The 23,051-nt window shown below is 43.9% G+C and overlaps 1 protein-coding gene across 2 annotated transcripts in view; it reads right to left on the reverse strand.

Annotated features, from left to right (window-relative positions):
* The window catches only part of ADCY8 (adenylate cyclase 8), a 123,791-nt gene that overhangs the window by 69,306 nt on the left and 31,434 nt on the right, over window positions 1-23,051 (reverse strand). For both annotated transcript variants that reach the window (XM_033155868.1, XM_033155867.1), the window contains exons 2-4: window positions 15,587-15,736; window positions 10,934-11,064; window positions 9,419-9,530 (exon numbers count right to left, since the gene is read on the reverse strand). In XM_033155868.1, coding sequence (XP_033011759.1) covers window positions 9,419-9,530; window positions 10,934-11,064; window positions 15,587-15,736 — 393 coding nt within the window. The remainder of the gene's footprint in view (window positions 1-9,418; window positions 9,531-10,933; window positions 11,065-15,586; window positions 15,737-23,051) is intronic.

The raw sequence follows: 23,051 nt of genomic DNA on the forward strand, positions 1-23,051 counted from the left end.
TGTTCTGATGTGTGACAAACATTTGTTATCTTTTTTTCTTTTTTTTGCATCCTGAAAGGAAGAGGGTCAGTGATTTCCTGGAAAGAAAGAAAGAAAGAAAGAAAAAATCAAAGAAATACTACAAAGATCTGAGCACTGCAGGCAAGCTTGGGTGTGCTTGCCAAATTACCTAAATCAGAAGACAAGTCAAGAAGTTTCCATTTACTGGAGACCATAGTCAGAGGAGGGATATATATGTTAATGGGGTCATGCCTTGGCATTCAGGACAAAGGCTGGAACTTCATTCAGAGAGATATTGGATGCCTGAGCAGTGGGTAGCAGCTATGGCGATATCACTCTCCTCTGGTGCCCTCTGCGGGGTCTCCTCTTATGCTGGGCAACATGCTGCCCCCCAGATGTTGTGGATTAAAATCCCCAACATCTCTGAGCATTGGCCATGCCAGATGGGGCTGACTTGCATCAGAGTCCCAAAAACATCTGGAGCGCCTCATGCCAGTTATTCCTGCTCTGTATATTCAGAGGTAGACCACAACCCCCTAGAGAGGGTGCAGAAAGACCTCCATATGTTCTTGGACCAACATGGCCAGTGATCATGGGGGAGTTGAAACCCAACATCTGGAAGGACACAGGCTCTGCATCTCTGCCCTATATGCTCATGTCCTAAGATTTGGGGAAATAGTTAGGAGGACGGTTGAGATAGCTTCCCTTCCCTGTCTCCTGCATCATGCATTGGCTGTTGAGGTAGCACAAACTGAGAACTTGAACTTGTGTTTGCTTATTTCCTCCTCCCTCCCAACCCTAGGCTTTTTGTTAATCTGCAGCCCCCAACATCTGACTTGCTTTCTGTTGCTGCTAGAGACTTGTTCTTTGTTCCTGACCTGAATTCTGCTCCTGACTTCTGGCTCCCAGTTCCCTGTTCACCTAGGCCTCATCTGTGCTCTATATGCATTTAAAGCACTGTTTATCAGCCTTGATGGCGCAGTTGGTTAGAGAGTGGTGCTGATAATGCCAAGGTTGCAGGTTCGATCCCCATATAGGACAGCTGCATATTCCTGCACTGCAGGGGGTTGGACTACATGGTGCTCAGGGTTTCTTCCAACTCTACAATTCTACGATTCTATACTGCTTTAAACAGTCATGGCTTCGCCCAAAGAATCCTGGGTGCAATGCCAGAAGGGAACTGCAGTACTGTGAGTTGTTAGGAGACCATAATTCCCCTCATAGAGCTGCAATTCCCAGAGTGGTTTAACAGTCGATCCCTCTTCCCAAGGAACTCTGGGACTTGCAGTTTTGTGAGGGGAATATGGGACTTCTAACAACTCTCAAGGGTGCTGAGAGTTGTTAGGAGTCCTCTGTTCTCCTCACAGAATGGCAATTCCCATAGTTCAAACTACAGTTCAAAGCACCCTGCCCCTGACATCATTGTGATGTCTGGTGATTGACAGGTGTATAACCCAGCCCACCTGTCATATTTGGCCTGCTGATCCTCGTAAGTATTTGGCCAGTGGAGCCAAAAAGATTCTCTACCTCTGTGGCAGACAGAACCATTGGGGTGGATTCCAGCCTGATTGTCTGGATGGGTGCTTGAAATGTGGCAAGGAGATGAGGAAGCTACACTGGATTTAAACAAAGAAAGGAAGAGGCAGGGTGTTGGGTACTGAACTGAATCCTAGAACAATAGGATCCAGAAATGCAGCAGTCTGATTGGTCCGCAGGAGCCACCCAATCCAACTCCAGGTGGAAGTGAATCGGCGACCTGATTGGACTGCAGGAGCAGCCAATCAGGCTTCTGGAGGAAGTGACTCCGCAACCTGATTGGCCTACAGGAGTAGCCTGGAATCAGCCAATCATGTGAGGCCCATTGTGTAAATAATGTATATATAGCAGACGTTTTGGGGAAAGTTTCATTCTTTGCTACTACGAACTAATTAAAGTGCATGAAATTCACACTAGACTCTGAGTATATTTCACAGGCCCTTCATTTTCAGGTCTTGGTTCCACAAGGAGCTCTCGGGAATATTCTGAAAAACTAGAGGAAGCCACAACGGCTTGGATCTTGATGCCTCATTAACTGCTGTATGTCAAACCATCTGTTTAAGAAAATTGCCAGAAAGAATAAGAGCAATGCAGAAGGTTGCCAGGAGATAAACATTTCTAACTAGCACGTCCCAAAAAAAGTACTGCAAGCAAAGGATTGGTTGTATGCAACTGTTGAGATATTTTTGGCAGGATGAACATTCCAAAGAAATACCTATCCTTCGATATAGCCTTGCTCTGAAGTGAAAAGCCCAAAGTAGCCAGATTGCCTAAGAGCTTCGAGAGCCTGGTACTCTTACAACACTGCAAGCACTATGCCAGGGGTCAGCAACCTAAGGCCCATGGGCCAGAAGCGGCCCACAGAGGTCATTTGACCGGCCCCCGAACCAAGTCGCCCGCTCGCCCGCTGTGCTAAACCAGTGCTGGAAATCACGTGATAAACCTTGCTGATCCCTGCTCTATGCTGTCTGCTTTCCTGTGGACCAGGAGAGCTTGTATTAAGATTCACCTGACTTTCCAAAGAACATTTCTGCAATGGGTGTGATTGCAGCCAACACGTTAGAGGGAGATCAGGCCACTGTCGTGGACTATCAGGGCTCTGACAAGTGTGTGGCAGGGGGGGCTGGAGGTTGACCCAGGAGATGGGGGACAGCTATTTATGGGGTTGTGTGCCACACACAAGGCAGGAGCCTGGAAGGGGAAGAGCCTGAACAGTCAGAGGTGGGGAAAGGGGTTCAGGACGTGTTGGAAGTGGAGGAAGAAGCTGCTCGGGTGACAAGAGTGAGCCGGCAATAAATCACACAATTCAAGGTGGAATAAACTCTTTATTAGCAAGAACATGATGTGCACAGACTTGGCAGAGTGTTAGGCCTAATAAGTGCAGTGGCTCATACTTGGTAGGTCTTGCCGCATGGATTGGTTGCTGAGACTGAAAGTCCCTGTCTCCCCACAGCCTTCTAAGTTCCCTCCTCTCCAGGGCTTTCCCCAAGGAATCAGAGACTGCACCTGCATGAGGCCAACCTTTTCTCTGCCCCTTTCATGCCTCTTCTGGTTCTGGGAGACATGCAGGGAGGGGAGTTTTAGACCACAAACAGTGATTAGATAAGACTCCTGATAGTATGTGTGGTATGAAATCCATTGGTTTGTCTGGCCAGGCTTAGAGAGGCTTCTTGGCTTAACTCAGCTAAAGGCTAGGCAGAATTTCTTGATATATCCTCTGGATATATTCCCCATTCCCCATTCAGCAGCTGTTTGGTTAAAAGACACCATAGTATTGTATGGATTTGCTTTACACTGCCAGTCCTCAAGCAGCCCTCTCAGGCAGACAGTAGTACCAGCCTTGGCTGAAGTTTTTTAAACTGGAGAACCTGAAGATTAAAGATTTAAATGCCATAATTCTGTCCTTTGCTTGCAGAAAATCTTAGGTTCAATCCCTGGCATCTCCAACTGAAGGACAGGGCATTGACTTCCACCTGAGGTACTGGAGTAGACCAGTGTTCCCCAAACCAGGGGACCCCAGATGATGTTGGAATACAAACCCCGTCATCCAAAGCCATCCATAGTCAAGGCTGATGGGAGTTGTAGTCCAATAATATCTGGGGACCAATTGTTGGGGAATGCTAGGGTAAGACATATGTAAGGTAGATGGTCTGAAGCAGATTCATATAAACTCGAGACTTTCTGAGTGCAAAGCAGAATTCTGTCACTGAGCTATGACTACACTGCACAGAACTACATGTGACTGAAGCTTTTGAGAAAAATTTATGCACAAGTTACTTTAAAAACAACAACAGCACACCATGGTGACTCAAAGCATGAAAAAAATTGGCACGAGAAAGAGCTATAGAAATGAGCTACTCAAATATCCATCCACCAAAAGGCTCCAAACAGAAACTTCATTAAGGTTTCTCCCCCACCCTCCTCCTTTTTTCTTTCACTTCCCAGGGCAGGGAAATGATGGATTGTGTTTTCTAAGACCCATGCTGTGCTATCAATTCCACCCACTCTTCAAATAAGACCGATATGCTGTGTGCCTAGCAGAAGTTTGGAGCTCGCTATTCATCTCAGTTTGGAAAACAGGCTTTGGAAACAGATGGAGAATGCAGAATCCCAGCAGGAACTAGGGAGAGGGGCCTTAGCTTATGTTCTTCTCGAGACTGCTAATACCTAAGCTGGTGATGGTATGTTCCATGTTTCTGTGCAACCAAGACACACAAGCAAAAGTGGACAATAATGTGGGACTCCAGCATTTCTAGAATCTCTGTTTTACTGTACTCCCCACTTCTATTTTTTAAATTTTTTATTTATGGTCCTGAAGCAATAAGCTTGAACTTGCGTGGGCATTGCCTGCTGATACAGTGGTACCTCGACTTACGAATTACTCGACATATGAATTTTTCGACTTGCGAATGAAAAAAGTGCTCGCACGCCTACGGATTTTTCGACATCCGAAGGACATCCGTTGGCGGTTTTAGATGGGGTTTAATCGACTTACGAATTTTAGATGCGATTTACTTGACTTATGAATGAGAGCCAGTGTGGTGTAGTGGTTAAGAGCGGTAGACTCGTAATCTGGGGAACCGGGTTCGCGTCTCCACTCCTCCACATGCAGCTGCTGGGTGACCTTGGGCTAGTCACACTTCTCTGAAGTCTCTCAGCCTCACTCATCTCACAGAGTGTTTGTTGTGGGGGAGGAAGGCAAAGGAGAATGTTAGCTGCTTTGAGACTTCTTCGGGTAGTGAAAAGCGGGATATCAAATCCAAACTCTTCTTCTTCTTCTTCTGAATTTTTTGTTTCCAATGCATTCCTATGGGGAAATCGCTTTTTTCGACTTACAAATTTTTTGACCTACGAATGTGCATTCAGAACGGATTAAATTTGTAAGTTGAGGTACCACTGTATCTCCTAAGCCAAGGACAGAACTTGGGAGTCTGAATAAGATTCCTGGTGGGCAGGAAGAGGGGGCTAGAGCACCTGCCAGTGGTGAGATGGGCGGAGACAACCTTACATAATGGATCCCAATTCTTTCCAGAGGCGTAGGAAGGTCAGGTGGTACCCAGTGCGGAAAATTTCTTGTCACCCCCCCCCCATTGATCACCCCCCCCCCGCAAAAATGTTTTTACGTTATTTCATATTTTCTTACAAAGGAATAATAACAAGTAATAATAATAACAAAAACTTTTATTTATATCCCGCCCTCCCCGGCCGAAGTCGGGCTTGACGTGGCTAACATCTGAAACATAAAATTGGTATAAAATCAAACAATAATTAAATTACCTCCTAAAAACATCTCAAAATCAAAATAAAGTCTAATTAGATGGCTTTCCACAGGGTTAGGGTTGGGAACAGTAAGTGCTCCACTGAACTGAAATTTCAGCCTTCACGACACAGGAAAACAGCCAAGTATAGAATCATAGAATCATAGAGTTGGAAGAGACCACAAGGGCCATCCAGTCCAACCCCCTGCCAAGCAGGAAACACCATCAAAGCATTCCTGACAGATGGCTGTCAAGCCTCCGCTTAAAGACCTCCAAAGAAGGAGACTCCACCACACTCCTTGGCAGCAAATTCCACTGTTGAACAGCTCTTACTGTCAGGACATTCTTCCTAATGTTTAGGTGGAATCTTCTTTCTTGTAGTTTGAATCCATTGCTCCGTGTCCGCTTCTCAGGAGCAGCGTAAAACAACCTTTCTCTCTCCTCTATATGACATCCTTTTATATATTTGAACATGGCTATCATATCACCTCTTAACCTTCTCTTCTCCAGGCTAAACATACCCAGCTCCCTAAGCCGTTCCTCATAAGGCATCGTTTCCAGGCCTTTGACCATTTTGGTTGCCCTCCTCTATTAGTAAACAGCCATTTTGGTGGAGGAGGGTCAAGATATTAACCGATAGGCATGAAATTTCATATACAGCTATATAATCCCTAGTATTGTAAGATAAGACCTTTGGAGCAGGCATTTTTTTTATAAAAAGTTTTTTTTATGAACCACCCTAGTAGGGCAGTAATTGTTCCTTGATAATTTGTCACCCCCTCCATTATGGAACATGGGTTGGACCGCCCCCTACACCCCCTTGCTACGCCCCTGATTCTCCCTACAGAGAAGGAACTTATCACGGTAAGCGCCGATGTTCCCTTCTCTCCCTCATCTCCCCAGATTTATGATCAGGCAGAACAAAAAGCATTAGCAAAGCTGCTGACATTTGAGGAGCTCCCTCCTTTGGCTCCGCATCGTACCAATTTGTTTTCCTCCCTCCCTCTCCAGCCATGCCTGTTGCTAAGGACCACGGAAGTATATCAGGCATGAGTGGTTGGGGGAGGGGAGTTTCACAATCACACATTACAGATAGATATACATCTGAATACAGACGGCACCAAAGGGAGAAGTTGGAGGGGTTGTGTGTGTTTCCTGCGAATATCCACGCTTCCCCACTTCCACAGTAAAGAGTGTGTTTCAGCAAATGCAGATAACTGCCCTGAACGGATGTGTGTGTGTGTATGAATGTTATCGCTAGATCTATGCCAGGGCTGGATTTAGGTTTGATGAGGCCCTAAGCTACTGAAGGTAATGGGGCCCTTTATATGTCCAGCTGTCCTTTGTCAACAACAAATTTTCGCTGTTTTTTGTGTTGAATATATGCTATATGGTAATTGATGGACCTAATAGGTATCTAAAGCCATTTGCACATAACAAAATATGTATTTTATCAAAGTATAACCAGTCTTTTTTCCCTTTACTGTTTTTTTTTTGGGGGGGCAAGAGAGTGGGGCCCTAAGCCATAGCCTGTTTAGCTTATATGTAAATCCCGCACTGATCTATGCAGGAAGAAAGAGACAGAATTAACTGTGCTGGTCGTGGGAGCAATCCTATGCTCTAGCAACACTAATAACATACATTTAAAGCGCAGATGTATCACTTTGACAATCACAGCTTCCGCCAAAGAATCCTGGCATTCTTATTTTGCAAAGGGATCTGGTATTGTGGCTGTGTCACAGAAGCTAGGTGATCTTGCACCCCGGAAGAACTGTCCAGATTGTGCCCCCTAGCCACTGACAAATTAGCTCTTCTTTCCACTCCCCCCCCCCCAATTCAATTCACCCTCTATTTATAACCTTTTCTTATGAGGCAATAATCAATATTTGTATTTATGGATATATTTTTAGTCGATTTTGCGCCCCCCCTCTCGCCTGTGCCCCTTGCGGGGGCCCACCTCACCACTCCATAGCTACGGCCCTGGCTCTGTGAGAAGTCTCATAACTCTCCACACCCTTAACAGACAACAGTTCCCAGCTTGGGGAGTGAGGGGTATATGGAGATTGTTTTTTCTATGCATCTTTGGAAACTGAGAAATGAAACCGAGAAGAAGAAAGCCAAACAACAACAACAACAATGCTATAGTTATTTTAAAATGTTAATAAATAACCACAAGAAATGCGCCCACGGTTCGCCTTTTTACTACTTCAACTTTGAATTTATCCAAGCACAAAGCGCCTGAGCAGAATTGCTGTAAACCTTAAAATCACTTTTGACCCCTCCATCTGAAACGCCATACCTGATCTTGCACTGAATGTAGCAATGCCAACCTGAGATCAGCGGGCAAAAGACATGCAGCCACACAGATAGCTCAGTTGGTTGGAACATAGAGCATGGTTCTGATAATGCCAAGGTGGCAGGTTCAATCCCCCTGTATGGGACAACCACATATACCTGAATTTCAGGGGGTTGGATTGATGACCCCCAGGGTCCCTTTCCAACTCTAGAATTCTATGATTCATTTACAAATCATGAAAAACTTGAGGTTTTTTTTGCATGGCTTAGTGCCGACACTGGAGGAGAGCAGCTATCTGGCAGGCGGATATTAAACAGAGTAAGCCATTTCTAGTATGGGTCTTCAATTATGGGGAAAACTTCACCTACTGATCTCCTGTCTTATTAGTTGTGTGTGATTTCCCAGTTATTTATGGATGCTCCACCCCAACCTGTGAAAAGCGTACAGATTTGCATGTGACAATTTGTGTATGCAAACTGTTCGCCGATTTGTAGCTTCATTTGCTAGTGCAGCAGAGGACCCAATCCACATACAGTATACTGGGATCAGAAAATCCTGTTGGCATCTGTGGGGAAAAGTCCCATCTTTAACAGGAAAGGAGCTTCGGGAATTAGGAGATATGATCTCCCGTTCCAAGGAATAACATGAAGTAGTGGTTGCAGGAGGAAGTGCTGGCAAAACCCCAACCCATCATTCTTGGACAATGCAAACAGGGTTCTTAATTTCCACTGACTCTCTAGGTGTTGGGTATTTGGGTATATCAGAAGAAGGGAAAAGCCATTCTGCACTTACCCAAAGGAATAAAGAATGGTGACTATTTAATTAAGGGTGGCTAGCTGTTTGTTATATGTCTGTAATAATAATAATAATAATAATAATAATAATAATAATAATAATAATAATTTATACCCCGCCCATCTGGCTGGGTTTCCCCAGCCACTCTGGGTGGCTCCCAACAGAATTAAAAGCACAATAAAACACCAAACATTAAAAACCTCCCTAAACAGGGCTGCCTTCAGATGTCTTCTAAAAGTCAGATAGTTGTTTATTTCCTGGTGGGAGGGCATTCCACAGGGTGGCTGCCAGTACCCAGAAGGCTCTCTGTCTGGTTTCCTGTAACCTCACTTCTTGCAGGGATGGAATCGCCAGAAGGCCCTCGGCGCTGGAAACTCAGTGTCCAGGCTGAACGATGGGGGGTGGAGATGTTCCTTCAGGTATATTGGACCGAGGCCATTTAGGGCTTTAAAGGTCAGCACCAACACTTTGAACTGAGCTCGGAAACGTATTGTGAGCCAATGTAGGTCTTTCAGGACTGGTGTTATATGGTCTCGGTGGCCGCTCCCAGTCACCAGTCTGGATTAGCTGCAGTTTCCGGGTCACCTTCAAAGGTAGCCTCACGTAGAGTGCATTGCAGTAGTCCAAGCAGGAGATAATTAGAGCAAGCACCATTCTGGCGAGATAGGCAGGTAGGGTCTCAGCCTGCGTACCAGATGGAGCTGGTAGACAGCTGCACTGGACACAGAATTGACCTGTGCCTCGATGGACTGCTGTGAGTCCAAAATGACTCCCAGGCTGTGCACCTGGTCCTTCAGGGGCACAGTTGCCCCATTCAGGACCAGGGAGTCCTCCACACCTGCCCACCCCATGTACCTCTGTCTTGTCATGATTCAACCTCAATCTGTTAGCAGCCATCCATCCATCTGTAAAATTGTAGGAGAGCCTTCCACCCTTCCCAGCATCATACAGGGTTTTTGAAGCACCGAAAACAGGCAGCTTGAATCTTGTGTGCCAAATGAAACAAATGAAACAAATAAGTATCTTGACTCACATGTGCTAGGCGGTCAAATCTGGCAAAAAGTTCATTCAGCATTCGGACTAGCTCCTGGGCTGATAGTGTTGTGGAGAGGTTGGTGAACCCTTTCACATCTGCAAAAAGAATGCTGGACACCAAATGGAGAGGAGAAAGAAAATCAGGACTCCTGACTTATAGGTAACAATGGCAACAGTAATACTTTGCAGGGGGAAAAAACATGCCACAGTCCACCTTCCATTTTAGGAACCTCCAATAGATAAATAGAAATTCAGCAATGTCTCCAAAACCACCAGAAGTGTCCATGACAGGGATGGGGAACCTATGGCTCTCCAGATGTTGTTGGATTCCTATTCTCATAAGTGTTTCTCCTTCAAATCATATTCCAGTGAAGCTGAAGGTCTGGCTCACACATGAATATTCACCACTCCATTGTGCAAGCTGTGATTTTAGTGTGTGAATGACCCAACGGAGATTATATATTGATGTTGGTGCATCACCGTGAATGGGGGCACTTCATGCTTTGAGTTGAGGGTCATTCTACTCAACGTATGTATGATCCAGCCCATACACTTTTAATGAATGAAAATGAGAAGATGCTGTGCTATGATGGACAATGTATTTATATTGATATTGATATCAGCAGTTGAGACAAGGCAAACTCTAGCTGGGAGACATCACCCAGAACACTTGGACCAGTGTTGGGTTTTCAGTACCTTGGTAATGGTGATCCCTGGCTCTTGCATTTTGATTTGCATATTGTTTTGGGAAATGCAAATTAAGTCGTTTGCCTTTAAATGCAAACTGAATCATATTTATCCCCCATCTTTCAAGGCACACAACACCCCACTGCTTCTTCCTGGCCCCCCCTTCCTCTGCTGCCAGACTCAGGTGGCTCCCTCTGCCTAATGATATTTTTGGGTCCTCATTCAAGAAGATTGTTCTTTTCCCTTTGGATGTTGGCTGCCTTTCTTACATGGACACTGGCCAGGAAGGAATAGATTGGTTCCCCCGCCCCCCCAGTCATGAATAATGCTACCCTAGGTTGTTGTTTGAACTGCCTATGCAGCACAACAGATGCTGCCTGTATCAGAAAGATTACACTCTAATCCTAATCATGTTTACATGGAAGAAAGTCCCATTAATTCCAATGGGATGTACTTCAGAAGTCAGTACGCTTGAGACGGTGGCCTCGGTGGATTGCGGTCAGAAGCTGGAGCATTGTGTGTGTGTGTGTTGGGGAGGGAAAATCCTACCCCATTTGCATGCACTTGAGCAAGCCGAATCAGAAATACTATGGTGAAAGAGCAGCCGCCAAGGAACTTTGATGAATTAAGGGAGAAAAAACACACTACTGGGAAATGTTTGTCTGCTAAAAGGGGGGTGGTAAGAGAGAAAAGCAACAACTCCCAACATTTCGAACCTGTGATGAATGAACTGATCAAAAGACTCCACGCAAAAGCCCCCAGCTGACATTCAGCAGAGGAACAGATCGTTAAGTGAAAGAGAGAAAATCTGAATGCATGCTCTCACCTGACATTTTCATAGCGGTGAATATAGATCTTGTGGAACTGGTGTTGAAGGTGCTCGTCTTCTACATTGGTCATGTCATTAATCATTTCTAGGACTACAAATCGAGGTAACACAGACAGAACCAGACGTTCCTGAAACAACAGCAGCAACAACAAAAACAGGAGGAGATTGGAGAGGCAGGCAGAGCTCCTTGGCATGCTTCCTTCGTGGTGAAACAATGACAGCAAACCACAACAGCTAACCCTCTCGGGCCAACCTCCAAAACACTCAGTCTTAGGTCCTTAAACACTTTAAATTGGATCTGGAGGTGTAACAGCAGTTCCAAGTGGAACCCCAGCCAACAATGGTGACCACCTGAGAGGTGGCCAAGCACACCAGAGAAGTGATGGAACTGAGATCCGGCTGGAAAAGAAAGTCCTGATTATAATGTATCATATACGATTTCATGTTCAATAATTATCCATCTATACAGTCGTACCTTGGAAGTCGAACGGAATCCATTCTGGAAGTCCGTTCTACTTCCAAAACATTCAGAAACCAGGGCACGGCTTCTGATTAGCTGCAGGAAGCTCCAATCAGAACCCGCGGAACCAATCAGAACCCGCGGAAGCCCCATTGGACGTTCGGCTTCCAAAGAACGTTCGCAAACTGGAACACTCACTTCCGGGTTTGCGGCATTTGGGAGCCAACATGTTTGAGTCGCAAGGCATTAGACTTCCGAGGTACGACTGGATATGCCTGTGTATTATCATATCTGATAATTACATCATATCCAATTGTTATAGGTTAATTTTGGTTTCATTTCATTTTATTTTTCTCTCTGACAAAATACTTCATGTTTTATTCCTTTTCTTTTTCTCAGAACAATACTTCATCTCCAATCAGAAGGTATATAAAGGTGTATAATCAAACCAAATTAGTCGACACACACACCACAAAGTCTACAATAAAGTATGACCCAAGTATGAACTTCCTCTGAAGTTGAGCTCCTTAAGGAAAGTTCATAATAAGTAAATATGTGTGACCAGTCCTTTTTACCAGCTTTCTTCTCTTACACCTCTGAAGTGCAAAATCCATTTCATGCCCTCTCCTATAGGCACTTCTGGTTTATGAACCTATGCACACACCACTTTTGACCCCAGAGAGAGAGAAAACCACTTCACACATGAAGGACTTTATCTGTCAAGATCCATTTTGCTCATCTCAGCAAACTTTGCCTGGAAAAGTATAGACTCAATTACCTCTGAGGAGAGGGTGAAGTTAAACTTCCTGCTCTGTGCCTGACGGGCAGAATATAAATAGCTTTATATGGTCCTGCATTTTAGCTCCAAGTGACATGTCTCATATTCCAGTACCTAGAAGTCTTCAGTTCAATGACTAGTTGTGGCAGCTGTCAAGCATATAAAAGAATGCTCAGAAGAGATTACCTATCTTCTCAAGAATCCATTTTCCTTCAGGATTCTTCATTAAAAGAATAGAATAATCAACTCAGGAGGTATCAAACTCCCTACATTAATTACAAAGGATTCTGGAGAAAACAACAGCAGCAAAAACGATATCACTTCTTACATAATTTAGTGCAGCCAACTCCCTTATTTTCCCCATTTTGAAACCATTTCACCTAGAGCAGTGGCTGTAGGAGATCATCTCAGATCCCTCCACAGATTGGGGTCTTTTGGGAATGGGAGGGGGGCTTTATCTATGTATGGATGGATCAGTCAATTTGCATTTGGCACCCGTAAGTTCATTTCATCCTATTTCAAGAATCAATCTGTGATTCCCCCCCCACCCACATGCACGAAAATTCAAATTATTTTCACTGTTTCTTCACAAAATATTCATTGTCATACATTTAAAATGTGCTTTTTTATGCACTTTCTCCCAAAATGCATGTTCCTACTGAATTTGAGTGGATTGGAAAGATCTGGCCCATTATGACCATGATCAAACTAACCTACTATAAGAGAACAAATGTAAATCAACCCAAAAGGTTTATGGAGAGATGGGAGTTTTTTGTGATCTGGAATAATAGCTTTAGTGACAATGTACAACCATATGCTGTCTTTAATTTATTGCAATGTTATTAGTTTATTGCAATTAGTTTGTGTTTTTGTTGTTGATGTACTTAAAAAATTGTATGCATTTTAACCAAAATATGCATTTTTTATTCACATTCTGCTCCACTTCTTGAGCTAAGAACTGTATCACAAAATCTGGAAAAGTGCAGAAATGCTCAGATCTAGGGTATTGGTCTAAGGAATGCAAATCAGGTTGGCAAATTTTAAAATGTGGACTAAGTCAAATCCTTGAGTAAGGTAAAGGTAAAGGGACCCCTGACCGTTAGGTCCAGTCACGAACAACTCTGGGGTTGCGGCGCTCATCTCACTTTACTGGCCGAGGGAGCCGGAGTACAGCTTCCGGGTCATGTGGCCAGCATGACTAAGCTGCTTCTGGCAAACCAGAGCAGCGCACGGAAATGCCGTTTACCTTCCCGGCGGAGCAGTACCTATTTATCTACTTGCACTGGTGTGCTTTCGAACTGCTAGGTTGGCATGCTAAATAACACTTTGGCAAACGTGGGCTATAAACACTGTTACGATCTGTAGAATGCAAATTGTTGAGCATTTTGTCTCTGATCTGCCCCTTATCCTCCCACACAGGCAACATACTTTCCATATTCTCGGTGACTTTGTTTAGATGAGTTGCAACAAACTTTTGATTTAAAGCTTGCTCACATTGCTGGCTCCTGATTAAAAAGGAGAGGTGTGAGGTCTTGATAAATACGGATAAGCAATTTTTTATTTGCCTGCACTTCCAATCTTTTCCACTTAGGGGCGGCTTGATTATATAGCCTACAGAAAATGTGAGATTGCTGGAGAGGGAATGAGAACATTCCTGAGAAATCAGGAGTGATATGCTAGACCTGCAAATCACCTAAAGGAAGAAGAAGAAGAAGAGTTTGGATTTGATACCCTGCTTTATCACTACCCGAAGGAGTCTCAAAGCGGCTAACATTCTCCTTTCCCTTCCTCCCCCTCAACAAACACTCTGTGAGGTGAGTGGGGCTGAGAGACTTCAAAGAAGTGTGACTAGCCCAAGGTCACCCAGCAGCTGCATGTGGAGGAGCGGAGACGCGAACCCGGTTCACCAGATTATGAGACAAATGGTTGGACTCATCTCCCAACAACTCTCAACATCCTTATAGAATCATAGAATCATAGAGTTGGAAGAGACCACAAGGGCCATCTAGTCCAACCCCCTGCCAAGCAGGAAACACCATCAAAGCATTCCTGACAGATGGCTGTCAAGCCTCTGCTTAAAGACCTCCAAAGAAGGAGACTCCACCACAATCCTTGGTAGCAAATTCCACTGCCGAACAGCTCTCACTGTCAGGAAGTTCTTCCTAATGTTTAGGTGGAATCTTCTTTCTTGTAGTTTGAATCCATTGCCCTGTGTCCGCTTCTCTGGAGCAGCAGAAAACAACCTTTCACCCTCCTCTATATGACATCCTTTTATATATTTGGACATGGCTATCATATCACCCCTTAACCTTCTCTTCTCCAGGCTAAACATACCCAGCTCCCTAAGCCGTTCCTCATAAGGCATTGTTTCCAGGCCTTTGACCATTTTGGTTGCCCTCTTCTGGACACGTTCCAGCTTGTCAGTATCCTTCTTGAACTGTGGTGCCCAGAACTGGACACAGTATTCCAGGTGAGGTCTGACCAGAGCAGAATACAGTGGTACTATTACTTCCCTTGATCTAGACGCTATACTCCTATTGATGCAGCCCAGAATTGCATTGGCTTTTTTAGCTGCTGCATCACACTGTTGACTCATGTCATGTTTGTGGTCTACCAAGACTCCTAGATCCTTTTCACATGTACTGCTCTGAAGCCAGGTGTCACCCATCCTGTATTTGTGCCCAAGTGTAGTACTTTACATTTCTCCTTGTTAAAATTCATCTTGTTTGCTTTGGCCCAGTTGTCTAATCTGTTAAGGTCATTTTGAAGTGTGATCCTGTCCTCTGGGGTATTAGCCACCCCTCCCAATTTGGTGTCATCTGTAAACTTGATCAGGATGCCCTCAAGCCCAAACAAACTACAGTCTCCGGGATTCTTTCCAGGAAGCCATGACCGTTTAAAGTGGAATAAAAGGTAAAGGTAAAGGGACCCCTGACCATTAGGTCCAGTCACAGACAACTCTGGAGTTGCAGTGCTCATCTCGCTTTATTGGTTGAGGGAGCCATCGTAAAACTTCCAGATCATGTAGCCAGCATGACTAAGCCGCTTCTGGCGAACCAGAGCAGCGCACAGAAACGCTGTTTACCTTCCTGCCAGAGCGGTACCTATTTATCTACTTGCACTTTGACATGCTTTCGAACTGCTAGGTTGGCAGGAACAGGGACTGAGCAACGGGAGCTCAACCCGTCACGGGGATTCGAACCGCCGACCTTCTGATTGGCAAGCCCTAGGCTCTGTGGTTTAACCCACAGCACCCCTCAAAAAGTGGAATAAGACCATTTAAATTTGTAGTGCAGATGGGGCTTCAGCTGGATATCGACCTTATTCTTTAACGTACGGTTTATGGATTTGGTTTTGTTGCAACAGATTGACACGGCTGCATTTCACAACTTCATTTCTTCCATTACCTTACCTGCCTCTGGTTTTCGGTTTCCAGCCTCAACCGAGCTTCTACACATCTCCGGGTCTCTAAGAAGGCTTGACGTTGAGCTCGGTCTGATAAGTAGCTAATGAAGATCCCAGCGGTATTCATGCACATAAATAAAACCGCCTGAGCTGCTGTCTGAAAGAAAGAAAGAAAGAAGAAGAAGGAACATTAACGGCACGGCTGTATCGTAGAAACAGAGCCATGCACATACCGATAGAAAACAGAGCTGTGAAGTGATAAAAATACTGATATGCACTGTAGTCCCCAATGTGTTAAATGGAACTTACTTCCAGGAAAGTGTGCATCCGATTGCAACCTCAGCTGATTAATTACCTTCCCACTAACCAATCCATTTAAACAAATCTATGCAGCCAAAAACGAACTACATGGAACATACTGAGATGCTGAAGAAACTGTATGATAACAGCTTAATAAATGATACCTAGCAATCTTTTTTTTTTTTACATAGTTACCATTTAAAAACACCCTCGTGCAGTAGCATACCAGAAACGCAACAACAAAGAAAGCCAAAATCAAGTCTGCTTTTAAATGATAGTTGCACTGCGTAAAGCTGACATTCTGCTGATAAAAACTGGAGTTTTTAGTTGATTAATCTGCCCAATAGAGGAGGATAGAATTCTAAAGATAAAGGCAAACTGCTTCTTGAATTCAAATATAAATATAAGTATAAATATAGCACAAATATGGACAATAGTTTTTCTATGTAGTAGTGAAATATTGTGTATAGTATAATTATAATGATTTTTTTTAACATGCATTTTGGTGTGTGTGTGTGTGTGTGTGTGTGTGTGTAAAAAGTAAAGGGATTTAATCAAGGTTGTTTTGAACTTTTAAAACAAAGAAAGAAATATGATGATCGGGATCTCAAAGGCATTGAAACATACAATACTTTATGTGCCAGGAGGAAGAAACAGACAGTTTTGGGGGGCATTAAACTCTCAATGAACCACAGATGATGCTTGCTAGAGCTGAGTCACAGCAGTGGAGTCAGGAATGATTACAAACATAATTAGCCATTTTTTATTTTTACTTTTTGGGGGCAGAATGCCTTCTGAAGCAAATGATGTTGTTGTGACTCACTGAACAGTTTGGAGTGCAAGGAGAAGAAGGTCTGGGGGAAGTATGGATTGCAATCGGCATTTGTCACTATTATTGTTGCTGTTTGCCGCCATCGGATTGTTTTGGGTGATAATGAACGTCTTGAATGAAATCACTGAGCAAGTTCGCATGGATTTGTTCCTCCTCAAAGTGCTTATGTCTCTGTTTCTTTACCCAGTGATTCTGCTTCCTTCTAATGCTGGAGCTATCAGGCCTGTGTGTTCTGTATTTACACACGTAGGGCAGAAAAATCAAAGTAACTGGTATCACCCTTAATATCATGAGTATTTTTGCTCCCTATATTTAAAGCAATTTTTAGACCCTCTTGCAAAGTTTGTTTTACTCTGTGAAATATCTGAAGTTGGAGGATTTCCGGTGCTCAGGGATTTCATACACTCAATCTGTCTTCATTTCCTAATATTTTAAATTTTCATTACATATCCCTGGTAAATCGCTCTCACTTTGCTGTCTGCTTTTGCCTTGGAGGGGTGGAGTGTGCCCTGTTAAAATGCAGATAAGTGTGATTCCTACCGTTGTAATCCTTACTTATTTTAATTCCATTTCTGAATCGCTTCCCATAAAATATCTCCGTGAGATTTCACAGTCAAAAGCCCAACAAATAAAACCAATCCCATATGCCAAAAACCCCCCAGCAAAAATTAAAACCAATTTCATATGTAAACACCGTTACAAATCTAACGCAGATACAGGACGGGAGAAAGTATTTCACTTAAGCAGCTTGGTGGGGAAAGAAAGGGCATCAACAGGGGACAAAAATACTGTAGAGACATTGTCTGGTTGACAGACAACAAAAGAGTAGACGAGACCAAGAGTGGGTCCAACAGTCAAGAAGGTGGTTTCTGCACGTGAGGTAGAGTCAAGTGAGAGGCAGATGGGGTTCATCAACTTGGGAAGGTGGCCCATCTAGGAGAAGGATCCTAAACTCCCACTGCCTTTCCAAACATCTTTGGGAGAAGAAAAGGCTAAGGAGTAAACTGTACAAAAATCCAGAGGGGAGTCCCTAAGACAGTTGGATGGCACCCTGCCCACCTACCCCAGCCCCATCTCTACATTTCCTACCTCTTTCCTACCTCTTCTCTCCCAAATTCCAATAATCCTGAAGCTCAGAAACCTGCAAACACTTTCCTTGTGAGGCTTCCCCCTCTCCCCTGAGTGCAAGCTATTAGAACATAAAGAAATAACGCATGATGAGATCATTATATAATTTGGTGGACCACTTTAGGGACCCTAGGGAGGCTACAAAAAATTAAATACAAGGTGGTGCCATTGGCTTCCGGCTGGTTGCCCAAGAAGGTATAAAGACAAGGAAAAGTTTCTTACAATCCTTTTTTTTATTTCAGACTTTACAGAGAGAGGCTATAGAACCCAGCCTCTTAGATAATGGCAATGTCCCGAATTAATCTCCACCCCCATTCTCTCTCACTTCCTCATTCATCATCATCATCATCATCATCATCATCATCATCATCATCTCCTCTACGGGTGCTGCTAACCTGTCTTTGAGCTCTTTGCTCTCCTACTTTTAAGGCTCGCTGGAACCCAGCCTCTTGTATAATGGCTTTGTCCTGAGTGAATCTCCACCCCCATTCTCTCCCACTTCCTCACTCGTCGTTCTCATCGTTTCCTCTAAGGGTGCTGCTAAGTGCCTTCTGTCTTTGAGCTCTTTGCTCTCCTACTTTTAAGGCTCACCGGGTTCTGGGAGATGGTGGGTCTGGAATGCTTTCCAGTGACAATGTGTCAGCCAGCTGCTGTTCTGGCTCTGCCTGCTAATCCTCTCCCATTATTTCCTAGCTTTTACCCTCATATGCCTCTGAGCTGTGACCTCCGTCATGCCCCTGTTGTAAATCTATCCTGTCTTCCTCTTCCTTCTCCCTGGAAGGGTCAGGATGGGGAGGTGGTCTCCACCACTCCTCCTCCTCTGCCCAGTCCCTGACAACAGTATTAAGTTTTTAAATAAATTGGGCAGAACACAGAGGAACTGTGGCATCAGCCATTCCACTGCTGAGGGTTATTCTGTTTTATCATGTTCCAGGTTTATGCTCTCCTCATTAAATCTAAAATTGGTTCATCACCCCATCTCTCAAGCCTCTTTGCTGTACGCCTCCCTTGCCTCTCCCACCTCCAAATTGGTAAAATAAATATTAACTTGTTCCTTTCCCCCTAATTTAGTGCTCTGACACATACATGGAGATGCATATCATATAAATAGCTCTTTATTACGGCATGTCTGAGATTTTGCTCTGCGCTTGTGACTGGAACATTTGCTGTGCATTCATCAGGCCAGAAGGAAGACAATGAACGAAATATTGGATTTTACTCAGGACAGAAGAGCCTGCATAACTAGCCAGTGACCTACTAGCGAAGGGGCCATAGCTCGGGGGTAGAACATCTGCTTTGCATGCTGAAGGTCCCAGGTTCAATATTTGACACCTTCAGGTAGGGATAGAAGAGGCTCTTGTCTGAAACCTGATTCAGCATAAGGCAGCTAGCACATTTGCAAAGCTAAGCAGGGGCTACTATGGTTCCAAAGTGGATGAGGGACCGCATGTTGAGATTCCTGCATTGCAGGGAGTTGGAGTAGATGACTCTTGAGATTCCTTCCAACTCTATGATTCTATGTCCCAAGGAATATTAGATTTTAGATCCTCAGTGTTTCCTGGGCTCCTCAACCACCAAAGAACCTCACAAATGTTGAGGGAAGAGAACACAGCATGGCGGCCACATACTGTACTTTTATGGTCTTCTATTTGGTAGGTTGTCCTCTGTTTGAAGGACTAAGGCTAATACAAGACTTCAGATTAGGAGTTCAAAGGGCAAACACACTTCCTGTTCAAAAAGCCAGATCCCATTTTCAAAGTGGCTCAGGCAGGGGCGGAGGAAGGGGGGTGCGGTGGGTGTGGGCCGCCCTGTATGTCACCACTGAGGGGGGGGTGACAAAATGCCGAGCTGAGGGGCCTGCAGCGCACCTGGGAGAGCCGCGGTGGCTTGGGTGCGCACAGGCTCCGTGCTGCCCAAACAGTCCACCTGCTGCCTCCTCCCCCCAGCTGTAGGGTGGCTGAGTGGGAGGAGGCAGGCAGACTCCAGTGGCCCTGCGGTGTGCCCTGCCCTGCCCTCTCCATGTCCCTATGGGCTGCCTGCCCTGCCCCAGGTGCCCGAGTGGCTTTCTCCGCCACTGGGCTCACATTGTTTTGAGCTGCTCTGGACACCCTGTCTCAGCCCTCTGCTTCCTCAGGTAAGAACATAACAACTTAAGAAGTGCTGGAGCATCTAGACCAAAATCTGATACTCACAGTGGCCAATCAGTTGCCCAAGGCAAGCTCACCAGCAGGACCTGGGTATAGAAACGTTAATCTGGGTAACAACTTATTTTTGAGAATGGCTGCAGCATATAGCTGTGTGTCCTACTTTACAGAGGACAGTCCTCTATTTGAGAGCATCCTCTAGTTGATGGGCTGTCCAGTTTAAAAACAAAGAAGCATCAGAATGAAGAGCAGGGATGTTGACGGTGCCCATCAACAGTTGGTACCTTCCTAGACTAAGAAGCACACAGGTCCGCTGCTGACAGTCCTCACCACTTGGGTAAGATGTCCTGTTTTTGATTTAAATTATAGTATTTATTTCTAAATTTGAATGTATACATGTGAATTAGCATACGTAATTTCAATGCCAACCTGAACCCTCTTTTATCCTCTTTTTTGGTGATGTGTAAGCAGACACCCTATCATACACTAATACTTAGCGAAATTGGTTTGCATGAGCCAAGAGGAAGAATGTTCTTCACAGTTACCTCTGGCTATATATCTACTGATACAGTCTAAATGAAATAATTATTTGCACATTATTTTGCTTACCAAAAAAAGCCTTCAAGTTCATGTTCTTTTAGGGCTAGTACAGTGTCAAATTATGAAGTCTTCCCATTCCAAAGTTGTCTCTGCAGCCAAAACTCATCACATGCTGCACCAATAATGCGGACTGGCCACCCTTAGATTCTTAGCCTCCATTAAAAATAAATAAAATAAATACAACTCTGAAAAATGAATTTTAAAATCAGAAGTTGAAATTTGACATTCTAAATTTGGTATTAAAATACTTTTTTTAAAATGCCCAAACTTTTAAAATATGATTTTCTTGTTGCAATTAGGCACGGGGGGATTCAATTCAATTTCATGAAAAATGCCTAATTTGCAGTTCTCAAACCAATATGCAGAGCGAAGCACAAATCAAAATTTCAAAATTCGCATGCCTCTGAATTGTGCAATGAACCACACAAGGATAACAAAAGTGCAGATATTAGGGAAAGTGTGATTAAAAAATACAGATATCAGGGGAAAGAACACACACAAATTATTCAGGAAAATTGCTTGCAAAATGTGTACAGGTATATGAAGAGAAAATCACATTAAAATGCTGGTAAGTATTTTAATGAATTTTCAAGATTTTTTTTGTAATTGCAAACTTCTAAAATGTGGAAAACTGAATTTAAGATTAGAAATGGTGAGAAACTGGAACTGACAGATTAGTCCAAACCTAGCTGTAAAAAACTAATATCATGGCCACTGGTCCCATCACCTCCTGGCAAATAGAAGGGGAAGAAATGGAGGCAGTGAGAGATTTTACTTTCTTGGGTTTCATGATCACTGCAGATGGTGACAGCAGTCACGAAATTAAAAGACACCTGCTTCTTGGGAGAAAAGCAATGACAAACCTAGACAGCATCTTAAAAAGCAAAGACATCACCTTGCCGACAAAGGTCCGTATAGTTAAAGCTATGGTTTTCCCAGTAGTAATGTACGGAAGTGAGAGCTGGACCATAAAGAAGGCTGATCGCTGAAGAATTGATGCTTTTGAATTATGGTGCTGGAGGAGACTCTTGAGAGTCCCATGGACTGCAAGAAGATCAAACCTATCCATTCTTAAGGAAATCAGCCCTGAGTGCTCACTGGAAGGACAGATCCTGAAGTTGAGGCTCCAGTACTTTGGCCACCTCATGAGAAGAGAAGACTGCCTGGAGAAGACCCTGATGTTGGGAAAGATTGAGGGCAGAAGGAGAAGGGGACGACAGAGGATGAGATGGTTGGACAGTGTTCTTGAATCTATCAACATGAGTCTGACCAAACTGCGGGAAGCAGAGGGAGGCAGGATTGCCTGGCGTGCTCTGGTCCATGGGGTCATGAAGAGTCGGACACGACTAAATGACTAAACAACAACAAAGCTCTAATTTTCTATTATGGAAACTATTCCCTTTCCAATCATCCACACTCATAAATCTTGGACTGCCTTTTCAAAGACCATAGAACACAAGAGAGCCATCTTGTTGCCAGACTCATTTGACCTTCATGCGTCTATTTCAGACAAAACCAGACACTTTCAAGACTTTTCATTCTTTTGCCATATACTTGGGGAGGCATTAACTATTTGAGAAATGCTTGCCCTCTCTAGAGAATTAATGGAAACTAACCAGATCGATCGTATCAAGTCCTGTTATCAATTTCCTGGAAGCTAAGAGCTCTTATCTCCTTTGAATCCACATAGAAACCAAATGTCAGATCAAATCAAATTTACATTTACAAGATATCCTACACGCTGGGACCTTGAGGCACTTGCCAGAGTCAATATTAAAAACAAACCACAATAAAATAAAATAAAAATCTGCACCGAAGTCAATGTAGCATGGGTGAGCCACAGTCAAGCAGGTAAGGTAATTTCATATTTGAAAATGGACCTTAATGCAAAGCAATTCATTTTTATCTGCCTCCTGTCATACAGCGTATATAGCAAGAGGTTTTGCTAGCTGAGATCACAGGAAGAAAAAGATGGAGGTGGTGGCAGTGCTTTGGATAGATCAGAAAGCAGCACCTCTCTGCCATTATGTGAGCTAACACAAGCATTCGTCTGGCTCGGTTCAAACTGAGACATTTGCCCCAGATTCAGAAACTACGGTAGTTTTTCTCCACCAAAACCACCACCAAACGAAAGTTGAGTTCAAAAAACAGAGAAGGTCTGCTGTGCTCCTGGTGGCATCTTCATGAGCAAAATGGGACCTGAATGTGTTTTCCACCTCTAGAATCCACCTACTCAGGATGGAGAAGATATCTGCTTCAGGCAGATTTCTACGTGGGTTTTGGTGGTTCCAACTCAATCCCATCAAACCATCTCTTGCACTGAGCAGCTTCTTGTTATCTCTGATCTGCTGGTACGTTCTTAGGTTTTCTTTTATAGACTTCTCCTCACACCCAATCATCATATTTAGGTAGCTTCACCCATAATAGTAGTAGTAGTAATAATAATAATAATAATAATAATAATAATA

Source organism: Lacerta agilis, chromosome 7 (assembly GCF_009819535.1).
Source record: "Lacerta agilis isolate rLacAgi1 chromosome 7, rLacAgi1.pri, whole genome shotgun sequence".
Classification (NCBI taxonomy): Eukaryota; Metazoa; Chordata; class Lepidosauria; order Squamata; family Lacertidae; genus Lacerta; species Lacerta agilis.